This window comes from Hypanus sabinus, unplaced genomic scaffold, assembly GCF_030144855.1.
Source record: "Hypanus sabinus isolate sHypSab1 unplaced genomic scaffold, sHypSab1.hap1 scaffold_457, whole genome shotgun sequence".
Classification (NCBI taxonomy): Eukaryota; Metazoa; Chordata; class Chondrichthyes; order Myliobatiformes; family Dasyatidae; genus Hypanus; species Hypanus sabinus.
In genome coordinates this window covers 106,869-125,303 of record NW_026781330.1, presented here as the reverse complement: position 1 = coordinate 125,303, position 18,435 = coordinate 106,869, and the positions used below count along the sequence as shown (strand labels likewise).

The 18,435-nt window shown below is 47.9% G+C and overlaps 1 protein-coding gene across 3 annotated transcripts in view; it reads left to right on the top strand.

The window, feature by feature from the left end:
• LOC132389000 (NACHT, LRR and PYD domains-containing protein 12-like) overlaps positions 1-18,435 on the top strand; it is a 41,215-nt gene that overhangs the window by 6,621 nt on the left and 16,159 nt on the right. For all 3 annotated transcript variants that reach the window (XM_059961415.1, XM_059961416.1, XM_059961414.1), the window contains 3 exons: positions 4,097-4,268; positions 4,367-4,432; positions 7,216-8,980. In XM_059961415.1, coding sequence (XP_059817398.1) covers positions 4,097-4,268; positions 4,367-4,432; positions 7,216-8,980 — 2,003 coding nt within the window. The remainder of the gene's footprint in view (positions 1-4,096; positions 4,269-4,366; positions 4,433-7,215; positions 8,981-18,435) is intronic.

The window sequence follows — 18,435 nt, the reverse complement described above, 5'->3', positions numbered from 1 at the left end:
CTCCCTGCCAATTCCCAGCTGTCTGCTGACACTGGACCCCTCATGGAGCCTGGCAGTGAAGTGTGAACCTTTTGTGGTTCACCAGCAATCTATTCCAAAAACTGATGTCAGGCTAACAGGTCTATAGTATCCTTTCTGCTTTCGCCCACCCTTCTTAAACAGTTGCAATTTTCCAGTCATCGTGGACAATGCCAGAATCTATCGACTATTGACAAACCATTGTCAAAGTCTCCTCAATGTCACCGGCTAATTCCTTCAGAACCTGAGGGTGCATTCCATCAGGTCCAAGAGATTTATCCATTCTCAGACAATTAAGCTTCCTGAGCACCTTCCCAGTCGTAATTTAAACTACACATTCTTCACTTCCCTGACACTCTTGAATGTCCGGTATACTGCGGACTTCTTCTACTGTGAAGACTGATGCAAAATACACATTCAGTTCCTCTGCCATCTCTGCGTGTCTCACTGCAATAGTTACAAAGTCATTTTCTATTGGTCCCATATCCACCCACAACTCTCATTACACGTTATATACTAAAAAAAAACTTTAGGTATCTTCTTTGACGTTAGTCCCCAGCTTCCTTTCATAATTCATATTTTCCTGCCAAATGTTCTTTTTTAGTTTTCTAGTTTTCTTCTGCAAGCTTTTAAAATCTTCCAAATTCCCGATCCCCAAGTGGACTCAACAGCAAGCAGTTCTAAAAAAGCCATGTCTCAGAAAAACTACAAATGACCTCTTTTGATGTCCAATAGTGGATTGGTGTTTCCAATCCACTATCATTTAAAATCTCCAACGATTATCATGACGTTGACCTTTGACAACGTCTTTTCTATCTCCTGCTGTAATTTCTAATCCACATCCAGGCTGCTGTTTGGAGGCCTGTATACAACTGTCATTAGGGTCCTTTTCCCCTTGCTATTTCTTAACTCAACCCACTGAGTTTCTACACTGTCCGATCCTATCTCAACACATTCTAATGATTCAATATGCTTTCATGTACACAGGTCCACACAACCCCCTCTACCTACTATCCAATCTTTCCGATATACCATATATTCTTGGACTTTCAGCTCCAAATTGCAGCCATATTTTATTCAAGTTTCAGGAATGGCCAGAATGTCATACTTGCAAATATTTAGCTGAATTTCAAGATCGTCTATTATATTTTTTGTAGTTGTGTGCATTCAAGTATAACACTTTCAGTCGAGCCTTAGTTGTTCTCTGTGTTAAAGGCACAACGCGTCTATTATCCTGTAACTCAAGCCACAGGCTGTTACTATCCTTACCTCCTGCCTATCCTTTCTATCGTCTATGTTTTCCCCATTCTCAACCCTAACACTCTGGTTCCCAACTCCCCGACAAATTATTTTAAAATCTCCCTAACAACTCTAATAAACATGCCTCTAATCTAATTTCTGTATTCAAAACTTTGATTTATGAAGACCCACGCCCTTAAAGTTTTACAACGCTATCTACTTTTGACAACAGTATCAAGAAATTTTGGATCTCTAATCCCTGATACCTTGGTTTTACCAAACTGCTCAAAGCCCTACCAATAAATGTATTCGTGCTATCGTGCTTTTTCCACAAAAAATGCAACACCTCACACTTGTCCTCATTAGATTCTAACTGACAATTTTAATCCACCCTTTTCCAGATATTCTAAGTCTCGCTGGAAGCTTTGATAACCTTCCTCGCTGTCCCTACTATGGTGTCATCCACAGGTTTGCTGACCCTCTTTACCACATTATCATACAGTGTTGATGTATGATATAAATGACAGACAACATCAGACACAGCACAGGTCCCCGAAGCACAACACTTACTCATAAGCCTCCAGTCAGAAAGCAAATTTCCACTACCTGTCTTAGCTTCTCTCACAAACCCAATATGTAAACTAACTTACTGTCATGTCATCAATGCCAAGCGAGTTAATCGTACTGACCAGGCTCCTATGATGGACTTGTCAAAGGTCTTGCTGCAGTTCACGTAGACAACATCCACTGAGTTCATTACTTGCTTGGTAATTTACCCGAGAATATCTAAGATTGGTTAAACAGGATCTACCAGGTACATATCAGTATTGACAATTCCTAATCAATCCTTGCCCATCCAAATACTTATATCGAGTCTCTTAGAATAACTACCAATAACTTTACCACCACTGGTGTCAGACTCACCAACCTGAAATTCCCTGGCTTATTCCTACAGCTTTCTCAAACAGCAGAACATTATCTAGCACTCAACACTTTCGCATCGGACGTTTTACATTTCTTTGCTGGAGCTCCTGCACTCTCTGCACTAGCCTCAGAAAAGATGCGAAGGAAAACCCTGGGGTTTTGTCCACCCTAATCTACCTCAAAACAGCAAACACCTCCTCATCTGTAATTTATATAGCGTCGATGATTTAACTGCAATTTTGCCTCACTCTAAATACTCTGTGTATATCCTGAATACATACATGCATGCAGATACATGCAAAATTTGGCACCCTGCATGGTCAGTACTTAGTAACACCCCCTTTGGCAAGTATCACAGCTTATAAACTCTTTCTGTAGCCAGCAAAGAATCTTTCAATTCCTTCTTTAATTCCTCCTGCTCTGTTGAATCATGTCTAACGCAAAGGAAAGCTGGAATGCTGAACAGTCAGACCTGCACCTCTTCCTAACAAATCACATCAATGGTTGCAATTTTGGAATTCAGTGTGCTGATCCACGCTCTAAGCTCATCTGCCTTTCCTACAGTAAACCTTGGATTGAAATAATACGCAACTAGGAACATTAGTTTCACCATGTTCATCCTTTAGTGTCCTGACTCTGTAAGATGGCTTAGCAACATATTTCCTACACAGCCGCTCCATTATCCATTCTGGTTCTTCATCCCCCTGCAACTCTAGCTTAACATCTCTCCCATCCCTATTCAGTGCTAACAACCTTTTCCACAAGGCTATCAGTCCCCATCCAGTTCAGGTGCAAAACTATCACTTGTCCCATCTTCCTCGAAAGAGAACCCAATCATCTAAACATCTGTAGCCCTCCATGTTCAGCCACACGTTAGACAGTATTATCGTCCTATTTCAGATTTCACTCGCAATCGTGCGAGAAATCAATCGTGCGAACACAGCCCTGGAGTTTGCAGGACCTCATCACATTTCCTACTCTTGTCATTGGTACCAACGTGGACCAGGACCTCTGGCAGCTCATACTGCCCTTAAGAATGTGTCAGAGTTGACGAAAGATATCCCTGACGTTGGCAAGACACCATTCAACAGTCTCCTTCTCGTAAAGAGAATCTCCAGCCTGTTCTCCTGACCAATGATCTCCCCCTGTCAGTGCAGCTCACCACTTCTCATCCCTTCTGAGTCGCAAAACCAAACTCTGTGCCAGAGGGATAATCGCAGTGGCTTTCCTCTTCTAGGCAACACCCCGAAGCAGAAAGCTGTACACCTGTTACAGAGGAGTTTTCGGTAGTGGTTGCCTATCCCCTGCCCCCCTCCTGACATTTACACAATTACCTACGGACTGCGCCTTGGGTATATCTCCGTCCCTGAACAGTCTGTCAGTCAATCTGTCAGCCTCCCGAGTGATGCCGCGTTCATCCAGTTTGAGCTAAAATTCCTCAGCACATTCGGTAAGAAGCCGCAGCTGGAGGAAATGCCTGAAGGAGCAGTTGTCAGGCTACCCCTGTCTTGCTGCGCCCTGTAGGAAGAGCATTCGACTATTCTGTCTGGCATTCCCACTGTTCTAATAATGAAAAAGAGGTAAAATATTACCCAAAATCTACCTACAACCTCCGCATCTCAGCTCTGAACCCTCCCTGACACAAAACCTCAACTCCCCGGTTGAATTCTGGCTCAATCAGACCAGGTGTGCTCCGCTTAAAACTCGTGATGTGGATAGTTACCCCGCCGTCTGTGGCGTGCAGGAACTCCTGACTGACCCCACTCCCACCTTTTAAAATCTTTACCCCGCTATGGACACTTCAATGGTTGTGAGTGATCTGTAGTGAGTAGAATGTGGTGGGTCAGTCCATCTTCCGGGTAGATTTGTACCCATCCCTCCGCTACTCAATATGTTCCCCCATTGTTCATTACAGTGCGTGACTGAGCTGGCGGAGAAGGCAAATCGAGCGGGCGCTTCCAAACTCCTCCTGGATCTGGTGATGGAGAAGGGCTCGGGGACCCGGAAGGTGATGTGGGAATCCTTTGTGAAACTACATCACCATTTACCGAAGCTGAGAAGAATACTGAATGAAATACGGGAACGTGGTAGGGCGAACAATACACTGTGTGTTGCAGATGTAAATACTGATGAATTTCCAGTATTTCACAGAACAGACCTCATGCAGGTTAATCTGTTTGAACAGGTGATGGCCAGTTCGCCTACATGGACACTGAGCGGGGTTTATCTGAAGTACCCAAGCATCTGAAAGGTAAACGATGGAAATGATATTTCAAAGTCTTTATTTCACTCTGAGTGTCATACGGGGGGGCATTGGGAGTAGTCCCAAAAGCAAGACACAGACACTGAACTACCAGGAACAGGACTAGGCGTGAGAATGAAGCAAGGAAAATGGGGAGGAAAGGACGCTGGATATGACACAGGCCCCGGACGAGTCAAGGATTCCGGGCCTGGGCTAGGACTTGACGAGGATAGCGGAACCAGGACATGGAACTGGGAACTAGGAGCCTGGGCTAGGACTTGACGAGGATAGCGGAACCAGGACATGGAACTGGGAACTAGGAGCCTGGGCTAGGACTTGACGAGGATAGCGGAACCAGGACATGGAACTGGGAACTAGGAGCCTGCCCTTGGACTCTGAGCCAGAGACTGGACAAGGACCCAGAACCTGGGTCTTGACTCGGGATCGGACTCCAGAACAAGGCGAGGGCAGGCCGAGGCTACAGGACGAGGAGAGGCACAGGACGGGACCAGAGACTCTTGGACGGGACAAGGGAAACTTAGCACAGGACGGGGGAATCCTAGCATAGAACTGGCCAAGGTACTCTTGTGCTGAGCGAGGCAGATGACGGGACGAGAACCCAGAACCTTGGTCGAGGGAGAGACAACAGGACTGGGCATGAGACTCCTGAACAAGGGAACCCCAGCAAAGGACAAGGGAGTCCCAGCACCGGGCAAGCCAAGGTACTCCTGTGTTGAGCGAGGCACATGGACATGACAAGAACCTAGAGGCTGGGTGGTGGAAGAGACAGGAACATGGAACACAGAGCCGGGATACCTCCATGAGCACAGGACGTCTCATCACACAAAACACAGAGCAGGTCCCCTCCTTGGGAACAGGACGTTCGGCCGGGACTCATAACATAAAACACAGAGCAGGTCCCCTCTTTCGGTACAGGACGTAGGACCAGGACTCATCACACAGAACACAAAGCAGGTCCGCTCCTTGGGTACAGGACGTAGGGCCGGGATTCATAACACAGAACACAGAGCAGGTCCCCTCCTTGGGTACGGGACGTAGGGCCGGGACTCATAACACTGAACACAAGAGCAGGTCCCCTCCTTGGGTAAAGAATGTAGGGCCGGGACTCATCACACACAACACAGAACATGTCCCCTCCTTGGGCACAGGACCGAGGCCGGGACTCATCACACAGAACACAGAGCAGGACCCCTCCTTGAGTACAGGACGTAGGGCCGAGATTCATCACACAAAACACAGAGCAGGTCCCCTCCTTGGGAACAGGACGTACGGCCGGGACTCATCACACAGAATACAGAGCCGGGACCCCTCCTTGGGCACAGGACGTAGGGCCGGGACTCATTACCCAGAACACAGAGCAGGTCCCCTCCTTGGGTACAGGACGTAGGGCCAGGACTCATAACACAGAACACTGAGCAGGTCCCCTCCTTGGGTACAGGACGTAGATCCGGGACTCATAATACGGAACACAGAGAAGGGACCCCTGCTTGGGTACGGGCGCAGGGCCGAAACTATTTACACTGAACCCTGAACATGACGCGACAGTCCCCAAGGCTAGGTAGCGGCAAATCGGCCGAACCTACCGAGTGAAGGCGTGAACATAGAGAGGAATTTCCCCACCATAGGTAGAGTCAAATCGGCCGAACCTAACGAGCGAAGGTGTGGACATAGTCAGAGAGTTGAAAACAGGGCGAGGCTGCAGACACTGGCAAGGCGAGGCAAGGCTCCAGGCGAGGCGAGGCGAGGCAAGGCAGGTCTCCAGGCGGAAGGTGAAGGGAAGGGAAACAGGCAGGGGGATTGGACAGGATCAATCAGGCAGCCAGAGGCTGAATCCTGAAGCTATTCATGAGGCCAGCCCAAATGAGATTCAGCTGCCTCAACAGAAACTGGGGAACTCGGAAAAACTGGAATAAGGAACTTGGACCGAACCGTGAACTGGAATGCCGATTTCACGGTCAGGGCCATGACACTGAGAGCCTGAATACCTGTATTTGGAGGCATGTTTTGAGACTATCAGAGTTCAGTATACACTCCTTGAGCTGTGGCTGGCGGACGTATAACCATTTGCTTTTTTTCAGAACACTTTTTACGGTCCGGATCTTCGGATGTGCACGTGGAGAAATCAATGAGTTTGGTGAACAGACCTTCCCGTCAGTCAAAAAGAAGCATAGAATATAGAACATAGAAAAGTATAGAACTGTCTGGCCCTTCGGCCAATAATATTGAGCCGACATTTAAACCGTGCCTTCCATATTACCCCCCACCTTAAATTACTCCATATATCTGTCAGGTAGTCTCTTAAAATTCACTTGTGTATCTGCCTCAGTCAGCGCATTCCACGCACCAACCACTCTCTGAGTGAAAAACCTTCCTCTGATATCCACCTTGAACTTCCCACCCCTTACAGGCCCTCTTGTTCTGAGCGGTGGTGCCCTGGTGAATAGGCGCAGAGACTCTGCAGTGTTGCAGAGTTCAGCATAAGCTGAGCAGTCAAAGCAGTGAAACCATCAAATCCACAAAACATTCTCCTCACCAGAATCACGTGTCCACTTGGTGCTCGCTGGAACACCGGGGAATCTGCAAACTTGAAAAGCGGATCTGAATGAGTTCAGAGACGTTTCTGGGACATCGTTCATTTTCACACACTCTTATCTCTGATTTCCCGATTTCACCCAAACATTGCCCTTAACATTTTTTTAATTAGGGGAAATAAGTGGGTGTTCCGTGTTCATCAGATCAGGTTTTGATCACCTACTTCTGTCCGTCCTCAGATGTTCAAAAGAAACACAAGGAGACTTTGCGGACACAGACTGAAACACTGAGAGTGAACACAATCCTGATGAGGGAGAAGGTGAAGGTTTTCCAGCTGGTTGATCGATACGCTGAGCTCACGGTCATTTCTACTGTTCGAGATCGGACACTGGTGGAACACGAGCTGCTGGCAAGAGGCAGAGACCACGAGGAGTGGAGACAGAAACATCTCCGCAGAGAGCTGGAGAAAATTCACATTGCTGATCTATTTCATAATAGTTACTCACGTAGCTTTCGGGACAAAATGAAAAGATTCTTCACACGATTAACTTCGGGTTGTTCTGTAGCAATGGCCGGAGTCCCGGGGATCGGGAAAACGACACTGATACAAAAGATTGTTTACGACTGGGCCACGGGGAAAATATACCGACAATTCCACTTTGTCTTCTGTTTCAAATTCCGAGATTTAAACTCCATTAACTGCAGAATAAACCTGAGGGAACTGATTCTGGATCAATATCCTTACTTTGGGAATATCCTGAGCGAGGTCTGGAGGAAACCAGAGGAATTGCTGTTTATTTTCGATGGTTTGGATGAATTCAAACACAGAATCGATTTTGCGGACAGTCGGAGAGACACAGAACCCAAGCACCAGTGCCCAGATCCCGAGTGGTGGTGTGAAGTGTCTGACATAGTGTACAGTTTAATCCAGGGCAAGCTGCTCCCAGGGTGTTCAGTGCTGGTGACCACCCGTCCCACTGCATTACATTTGTTGGAAAAGGCTGAGATCAGTGTTTGGACTGAAATTCTGGGATTTGTTGGTGAGGAACGGAAGGACTATTTCAGCAGGTATTTTGAAGATCAGACGGTGGCGGAAGCAGTTTTCAAACACGTGCAGGAGAATGAGATCCTGTACACTATGAGCTACAACCCTTCTTACTGCTGGATCCTCGCTCTGGCACTGGGCCCCTTCTTCACACAAAGAGTCAGGGACCCGCAGAGAGTTCCCAAGACCATCACCCAACTGTATTCCTACTATATTTACAACATCCTCAAAAATCATGGCCGTGAGATTGAGAGACCCCGTGATGTGTTTCTCAGGCTGGGTCAGATGGCCTACAGAGGAGTGTCTGAGAGGAAGATTGTGTTTACAGATGGAGATTTGATCAAGTACAGTCTGCAGCCTTCCCAGTTCCTGTCCGGGTTCCTGGTGGAGCTTTTGGAGAGAGAGGATTCTGCCCAGAGCGTGGTGTACACATTCCCACACCTCACCATCCAAGAGTTTGTAGCTGCAGTCGCACAATTCCTGAATCCACATCCTGGCGATATCCTGAAATTCCTCCCTGAAGCCCACATCATGACAGATGGACGATTTGAGGTATTTCTCCGCTTTGTTGCTGGTCTCTCCAACCCAATGACAACTCGGGGCCTGGAGGAGTTTCTGGGTCCATTTCCTCATCAAACAACCTGTCGGGTGATTGACTGGTTGAAGAACAAGGTTAAACGCCAGAGTGGAAACACTGATGACATTGGGAGAAGGAGACTCCTGAACACATTGCACTACCTGTTTGAGTCTCAGAATCGTGGACTGGCTCAGGCCGCACTGGAATCCATGGACACACTTTCATTCCGTGGAATGACACTGACCCCGATTGACTGCGCGGTCCTGTCTCATGTCATCGGACTCTGTAATACAATCAAACACCTCGACCTGGAGGAATGCAACATTCAGTGTGAAGGAATCCAGCGGCTGGGACCCGGGCTGCACAAGTGCCAGGAGTTGAGGTAACTTGATTTATCTCTCACTCAGAACTGTGAAACTGTTCCATTGAGCTGTTTCAAAGTAAACGGATTTGGGTAAACTGCAGTAAATCAGATTGAGATGTATTGTGACAAATGCCACCCGCCCCCACCCCCCCTTCATCCTGTGGGATCACTATTCCCCATCCACCTTTTACCTGTTGGATTTCTCTCAGCCATTATCCTCCCTCTTGTCAGATGTCTCTTCCACACCCACGTTCCTGCTGTGGTATCTCTCTTCCCAACCCCTTCCTCCTGTGGCTCTCTTTCCCATTTCCAATCCTCCTGTGGGATCTCTCTTCCACATCCCCCTACCTCCTGTGGGATCTCTCTTCCCCATCTCCCTTCCTTCAGTGGGAATGCTCTTCCGGATCCCCTTCCTCCTGTGGTATCTCTCTTCCTGATTCAGCTTCGTACTGCGGGATCTCTCTTCCCCATCCCCATTCCTCATTTAGGATCTCCCTTCTTCATCCGCCTTCCTCCTGTGCGATCTCCCTTCTCATTCCCTTTCTTCCGTAGGATCTCTCTTTTCTATCCCCCTTCGACCTGTGGGAACTCTGTTCCCAATCCCCCCATAACTGTGGTATCTCTTTTACCCATATCATTTCCTACTGCGGGATCACCTTTCCACATCCCACTTCCTCTTGTGGGATGTCTCTTCCCCATTTACCTTCCTCCTGAGGGATGTCTTTTCACGATCTCCTTCCTCCTGTGGGATATGTCTTCCCCATTCCTTTCTTCCTGTGGGATCCCTCTTCCCCATCCGCTTCCCCATGTAGATTTCTTATCCCGATCTCCTTCCTCCCGTTAGATCTCTCTTCTATATCCTCCTGTGGGATCTCTCTTCCCCATCCCTCTTCCTTCTGTCGGATGTCGCTTTCCCATCCTCTTCCTCCTGTAGGATCTCTCTTCCCCATCCGCCTTCCTCGTGTGGGATCCCTCTTCCCCATCCCCATTCCTCCTGTGAGATCACTTTTCCCCATCCCCATCCTCCTGTGGGATCTCTCATCCCCATCCACTTCTTCCTGTGGTATCTCTCTTCCCCTTTCTCCTTCCGCCTGTGGGATCTCTCTTCCCCATTTCTTTCGTCCTGTGGGATCTATTCACCATCCACGTCCTCCTGTGGGATGTTGCCTTCCCATTCCCCTTCCTCACGTAGGATCTAACTTTCCTATCCACATTCCTGTGGGATCTCTCTACCCCTTGCCCCCAACTGGGATCTCTTTTCCCCGTCCCATTTCTTCGTGCGAAATCTCATTTCTCATTCCCTCCTTCCAGTGGGATGTTTATTCCCTATACCCCTTGCTGCTGTGGGATCTGTCTTCCCAGTCCCCCTTCCTCCTTCAGGATCTCTTTTCCCCATCCCCCTTTCTCCTGTGGGCTCTCTGTTCCCTATACACCTTCCTCCTGTAGGAGCTCTCTTCCACATCCCCAATACTCCTGTGGGATCTCTCTTTCCCATCCCCCTACCTCCTGTGGGATCTCTCTTCCCCATCTCCCTTCCTTCAGTGGGAATGATCTTCCGGATCCCTCCTGTGGTAACTCTCGTCCCCATCCCCCTACCTCCTGTTGGATCTATCTTTCTGATTCTGTTTCCTACTGTGGGATCTTCCCAATCCACTTCCTCCTGCCGGAGATTTCTTCCCCATCCCATTTACTCGTGAGGGATCTCTCTTCCCCATCCCACTTCCTCCTGTGGAACAATAGACAATAGATAATAGGTGCAGAAGTAGACTATTCGGCCCTTCGAGCCTGCATCGCCATTTTGTGATCATGGTTGATCATCCACTATCAATAAATGGTTCCTGCCTTGTCCCCATATCCCTTGATTCCCCTACCCATAAGATACCTATGAAGCTCCATCTTGAAAGCATCCAGAGAATTGGTCTCCACTCCAGACCCCCACAACTTTCTGGGAGAAGTTTTTGCTTAGCTCTGTCCTAAATGACCTACCCCTTATTCTCAAACCATGCCCTCTGGTACTGGACTCTCCCAACATCAGGAACATATTGCCTGCCTTATTTTGTCCAATCACTTTATAATCTTATATGTTTCAATCAGATTCCCTCTCAATTTCCTTAATTCCAGTGTGTACAAGCCCAGTCTCTCTAACCTCTCTGCATAAGACTGTCCAGATATCCCAAGAATTAACCTTGTGAATCTACGCTGCACTTCCTCTTAACCCTGGAGACCAAAACTGTACACAATACTCCAGGTGTGGTCTCACCAGGGCTCTGTACAAATGCAAGAGGATTTCCTTGCTCTTGTTCTCAATTCCCGTTGTAATAAAGGCCAACATTCCATTAGCCTTCTGCACTGCCTGCTGCACCTGCTCTTTCACCTTCAGTGACTGATGAACATGGACTCCTAGATCTGTTTGCATTTATCCCTTCCGTAACTCAACACCGTTCAGATAATAATCTGCCTTCCTGTTCTTACTCCAAAAGTGGATAACTTCACACTTATTCACATTAAAAGTCTTCTGCCAAGTATCTGCCAACTCACCCAGCCTATCCAAGTCACCCTGAATTCTCCTAACATCCTCATCACATGTCACACTGCCACCCAGCTTACTATCATCAGCAAATTTGCTGATGTTATTCTCAATGCCTGCATCTAAATTGTTGATATAAATTGTAGTCTCAATACCGAGCCCTGTGTCAGCCCACTAGTCACCACCTGCCATTCCGAAAAACACCCATTCACCGCTCCCCATTGCTTTCTATCTGCCAACTAGTTTTCTATCCATGTCAATGTCTTCCCCCCGATGCCCTGAGCTTTGATTTTACCCACCAATCTCTTATGTGGGACATTATCAAATGCCTTCTGAAAGTCGAGGTACACTACATCCACTGGAACTCAACAGTCTAACTTCCTAGTTACATCCTCGAAAAACTCCAACAGATTAGTCAAGCATGATTTACCCTTGGTAAATCCATGCTGGCTCGGCCCAATCCTATAACTGCTATCTAGATATGCCACTATTTCATCCTTAATAACCGACTCTAGCATCTTCCCCACCACCGATGTCAGGCTGACAGTTCGACAGTGCTGCTTTCTCCCTGACTCCTTTCTTAAAAAGTGGGATAACATTAGCCATTTTCAATCCTCAGGAACTGATCCTGAATCGAAGGAATATCGGAAAATAATTACCAATGCATCTGCAATTTCCAGGGCCACCTCCTTTAGTACACTAGGATGCAGACCATCTGGACCTGGGGATTCGTTAGCCTTCAGTACCATCAGGGTACGCATCACCGTTTCGTTCCCAATGTCAATCTGTTTCATTTCCCCTGTTACGCTATGTCCTTTGCCCACCCATATATCTCGGAGATTGCTTGTGCCTTCCTTAGTGAAAACAGATCTAAAGTACTCATTAAATTATTCTGCCATTTCTCTGTTTCCCATAACGATTTCACCCAATTCATTCTTCAAGGGCCTAACGTTGTTCTGAAATATCTTCTCTCTCTTCCCATACCTAAAAAAGCTTTTGCTATCTTCCTTTACATTCCTGGCTAGCTTGCATCCGTACCTCATTTTTTTTCTCCCCGTATTGTCTTTTTAGTTAAGTTCTGTTGTTCCCAATCATCTGTCCTCACACTCACCTTAGCTCTGTCATACTTCTTCTTTTTTAAAGCTATGCAATCTCTGACTTCCTTTGTCAACAACTGTGGTCCCTTTTCCCCCTTTGAATCCTCCCTTCTCTGGGGGATGAACTTATTTTGCACCTTGTGCATTATTCCCAAGAATACCTGCCATTGATGTTCCACTGTCTTTTCTGCTAGGATATCCGTCCAGTCAACTTTGGCCAGCTCCTCCCACATGGCTTCATAGTTTCCCTTGTTCATCTGCAACACTGACACCTCCGAGCTGCCCTTATCCTTCACAAACTGCAGATAAAAACATATCATGTTATGGTCACTACCTCCTAATGGCTCCTTTACTTCAAGATCGCTTAAAATCCTGTTCATTACACAAGAATAAATCCAGAATAGCCTTGTTCCTGGTCGGCTCTTGTACAAGCTGATCCAAGAATGCATCCGGTAGGCACTCTACAAACTCCCTATCCTGGGGTCCAGCACCAAACTGTTTCTCCCAGTTCACCTGTATGTTGAAATTCCCCACCCGCCTTCCGCCTGTGTGATCTCTCATTTCCATTCCACTTCTTCCCGTAGGATCACTCTTCCCCATCTCCATCCTCCTGAGGGATCTCTCTTCCCCATCCCCCGTCATTCTATGGGATCTCTCTTCCCCATCCCCTTCCTCCTGTGGGATCTCTCTTCACCATCCCCCTTCCTTCTGTGGGATCTCTCTTCCCCATCTCCCGTCCTCCTTTGGGATCTCGCTTCCCCATCCACTTCCTCCTGTGGGAACTCTCTTCCCCATCCCCTTCCGCTTGTGGGATCTCTCTTCCCCATCTCCCATCCTCCTCTGGGATCTCTCTTCCGGATCCCCTTCCTCCTGTGGTATCTCTCCTTCCCATCCTCCTACCTCCTGTGGGATCTCTCTTACTGTTTCTGCTTCCTGCTGTGGGTTCCCTCTTCCCCATCTCTTTCGTCCTATGAGATCTCTCTTCCACATCCCCCATCCTCCTGTGGGATCTCTCTTCCCCGTCCTCCTTCTTCCCGTGGGATCTCTCTTCCCGATCCTCCTTCCTTCTGTGGGATCTCTCTTCCCCATCCCCTTCCTCCTGTGGGATCTCTCTTCCCCATCCCATTCCTCCTTTGGTATCTCTGTTCCCCATCCCCCTTCCTCCTGTGGGACAATAGACAATAGGTGCAGAAGTGGATCATTCGGCCCTTCGACCTTGCACTGCCATTTTGAGATCATGGCTGATCATCCACTATCAATACCCGGTTCCTGCCTTGTCCCCATATCACTTGATTCACCAATCCATAAGTTACCTATTTAGCTCCTTCTTGAAAACATCCAGAGAATTGGCCTCCACTACCTTCCGAGGCAGTGCATTCCAGACCCCCACAACTCTCTGGGAGAAATCTGTCCTTATCTCTGTCCGAAATTACCTACCCCTTATTCACAAACCATGCCCTCTGGTACTGGACTCTTCCAGCATCTGGAACATATTTCCTGCCTCTATCTTGTCCAATCCCATAATAATCATGTTTCAATCAGATCCCCTCTCAATCTCCTTAATTCCAGTGTGTACAAGCCCAGTCTCTCTAACCTCTCTGTGTAAGACAGTCCAGACATCCCAGGAATTAACCTCGTTAATCTACGCTGCACTTCCTCTGCAGCCAGGATGTCCTTCCTTAACCCTGGAGACCAAAACGGTCCACAATACTCCAGGTGTGGTCTCACCAGGGCTCTGTACAAATGCAAGAGGATTTCCTTGCTCTTGTACTCAATTCCCTTTGTAATAAAGGCCAACATTCCATTAGCCTTCTGCACTGCCTGCCGTACTTGCTCATTCACCTTCAGTGAATGATGAACAAGGACTCCTAGATCTCTTTGTATTTCTCCCTTACCCAACTCTACACCATTCAGATAAAAATCTGCCTTCCTGTTCTTACTCCCAAAGTGGATAACCTCACACTTATTCACATTGAACGTCATCTGCCAATTATCTGCCCACTCACTCAGCTTATCAAAGTCACTCTGAACTCTCCTAACATCCTCATCACAAGTCACACTGCCACCCAGCTTAATATCATCAGCAAATTTGCTGATGTTATTCTCAATGCCTTCATCTAAATCGTTGATGTAAATTGTAAACAGCTGTGGTCCTAATACCCAGAGAGTTGTGGGGGTCTGAAATGCACGCCACCAGTCACCACCTGCCATTCTGAGAAACTGTTACCTTTTGCTTTCTATCTGCCAACCAGTTTTCTATCCATGTCAATGTCTTCCCCCCCCCACCCCGATGCCCTGAGCTTTGATTTTACCCAACCAATCACAGATGTGGGACCTTATCAAATGCCTTCTGAAAATCGAGGTACACTACATCCACTGGATCTCACCCGTCTAACATCCTGGTCACATCCCCGAAAAACTCCAACAGATTAGTCAAGCATGATTTACCTTTGGTAAATCCATGCTGGCTCAGCCCAATCCTATCACAGCTATCTAGATATGCCACTATTTCATCCTTAATAATGGACTCTAGCATCTTCCCCACCACTGATGTCAGGCTGACAGGTCGATAGTTCTCTGTTTACTCCCTCCCTCCTTTCTGAAAAAGTTGGATAACATCAGCTATTCTCCAATCCTCGGGAACTGATCCTGAATCTAAGGAACATTGAAAAATGATTACCAATGCATCCACAATTTCCAGGGCCACCTCCTTTAGTACCCTAGGATGCAGACCATCTGGACCTGGGGATTTGTCAGCCTTCAGTCCCATCAGTCTACTCATCACTGTTTCCTTCCTAAGGTCAATCTGCTTCCTTTCCCCTGTTACCCTATGTCCTTGGCCCATCCATACATCTGGGAGATTGCTTGTGTCTTCCTTAGTGAAAACAGATATAAAGTACTCATTAAATTCTTCCACCATTTCTCTGTTCCCCATAATAATTTCACCCAATTCATTCTTCAAGGGCCCAACATTGTTCTTAACTATCTTCTTTCTCTTCACATATCTAAAAAAAGCTTTTGCTATCTTCCTTTATATTCCTGGCTAGCTTGCCTCTTTTTTTTCTCCCCGTATTGCATTTTTAGTTAAGTTCTGTTTTTCCTTAAAAACTTCCCAATCATCTGTCCTCCCACTCACCTTAGCTCTGTCATACTTCCTTTTTTTAATGCTATGCAGTCTCAGACTTCCTTTGTCAACCACTGTGGCTCCTTTCCCCCTTTGAATTCTTCCTTCTCTGAGGATGAACTGATTTTGCACCTTGTGCATTATTCCTGAGAATACCTGCAATTGCTGTTCCACTGTCTTTTCTGCTAGTCTAGGCTATACGTCCTCTCTCATGGCTACATAGTTTCCCCTGTTCAACTGCAACACTGACACCTCTGAGCTGCCCTTATCATTCTCAATCTGCAGATAAAAACATATCATGTTATGGTCACTACCTCCTGATGGCTCGTTAACTTCAAGATCGCTTATCAAATCCTGTTCATTACACAAGCCTAAATACAGATTAGCCTTGTCCCTGTTCGTAAAAGCTATTCCAAGAATGCATCCCGTAGGGACTCTACTAACTCAGTATCCTGGGGTCCAGCACTAAACTGTTTCTCCCAGTTCACCTGCATGTTGAAATTCCCCATCCACCTTCCTCCTGTGGGATCTCTCATTTCCATTCCACTTCTTCCCGTATGATCACTCTATAACATCCCCCTCACTCCTGTGGGATGTTTCTTCACCATCCCCCTTCCTGCTGTGGGATCTCCCTTCCCCATCCCCCATCGTCCTGTGGGATCTCGCTTCCCCAACCCCATTCTCCTTTGGGATCTCTCTTCCCCATCTCCCATCCTCCTGTGGTATCTCTACTTCCGATCCACCTACCTCCTGTTGGATCTCTCTTCCTGATTCTGCTTCCTGCTGCGGGATCTCTCTTCCCCATCCAATTCCTACTGTGGGTCGCCTCTTCCCCATCCCACTTCCTCCTGCGGGATCTCTTTTCCCCAGCCCCTTTCGTCCTGTGGGATCTCTCTTCTACATCCACCTTGCTCCTATTGGAACTCTCCTTCTCATTCCCCTTCTTCCCGTAGGATCTCTCTTCCCTATCCCCCTTCAACCTGTGGGATCTCTCTTTCCCCATCCCTCCATAACTGTGGTATCTCTTTTCCCCATTCCCGCATCCTCCTGTGGGATCTCTCTTCCCCATCCCGCATACTCCTGTGGGTCCTCTCTTCCCCATCCCCTTCCCCCTGTAAATCTATTTTCCCGATCTCCGTCCTCCCGTTGGATATTTCTTCTTGATTCAGCTTCCTAATGCGGGATCCCTCTTCCATATCCACTTCCTGCTCTGGGACATCTCTTCCCCAATACTCTTCCTCCTGTGGGATATCTCCTACCCATCCTCTTCCTGCTGTGGGATCTCACTTCCCAGCCCCTTCCCACTGAGGGATCTCTCTTCTTCATCCCCTTCCTCCTGTGGTAACTCTGTTCCCCATCCCCCTTCCTCCTGTGGAATTTCTTTTCCCCATCCCCCAGAGAGTTCTCTCTTCCCCATCCTCTTCCTGCTGTGCGATCTCTTCCCCATCTCCTTATCTCTGTGGGATCTCTCTTCCCCATCCCCCTTGCTCCTGTTGGATCTCTCTTCCTGATTCTGCTTCCTACTGTGGGATCTCTCTTCCCCATCCACTTCCTCCTGCCGGAAATTTATTCCCCACCCCTCTTTCTCCTGAGGGATCTCTCTGCCGCATCCCTCTTCCTCCTGTGGTAACTCACTTTCCCATCCCCCTTCCTCCTATGTAATCTCTCTTCCCAACTAGCTCCTGTGGGATCTCTCATCGCATTCCCCTTCTCCTGTGGGATCTCTCTGGCTGATTCCGCTTCCGACTGGGTTATCTCTTCCCCATCCCCATTCCTCCTGTGGGATCTCCCTTCCCCATCTCTTTCACCCTGTAGGATCACTTTTCCACATTCCCTTTCCTCCTGTGTGATCACTTTTCCCCATCCCCCTTCCTCCTGTGGGATCTCTCTTCCCCATCCTCCTTCCTCCTGTTGGATCGCACTTCCCTATCCCCCTTCCTCCTGGGGGAACTCTCTTTCCCATCCCCTTCCCCCTGTAAATCTATTTTCCCGATCTCCTTCCTCCCGTTGGATATCTCTTCATGATTCAGCTCTTCCTGCTCTGGGACCTCTCTTTCCCATCCCCTTCCCCCTGTAAATCTGTTTTCCCGATCTCCTTCCTCCAGTTGGATATCTCTGCATGATTCAGCTTCCTACTGCGGGATCTCTCTTCTATATACACTTCCTGCTCTGGGACCTCTCTTCCCCATCCCTCTTCCTCCTGTGGGATATCTCCTGCCCATCCTCTTCCTGCTGTGGGATCTCACTTCCACATCCCCCTTCCTCCTGTGGTATCTCTGTTCCCCATCGCCCTTCCACCTCTGGGATCTCTCTTCACCATCCCCCTTCCTCCTGTGGGATCTCTATTCTCCAGCCCCCTTCCTCCTGAGGGATCTTTATTCACTTGCTCCTGTGGGATCTCTCTTCCCCATTCTCCTTCCTTCTATGTGATCTCTCTCCCCGATCGCTTTCCACATATGGGACAACTTCCCCATCCCCCTTCCTCCTGTGGGATTTTTCTCAATCCCACTTTCTGCTGTGTGATCTGTCTTCCCAGTCCCCTTCCTCCTGTGTGTTCTGTCTTCCCAGTCCCCTTCCTCCTGTGGAATCTCTTTTCCCCACCCCCCTTCCTCCTGTGTAATCTATTTTCCCATCCCCCTTCCTCCTGTGGGATCTCGCTTCCCCATCCCCCAGTGAGATCTCTCTTCCCCAGCCCCCTTCCTCCTGTGGGATCTCTCTTCCCCAT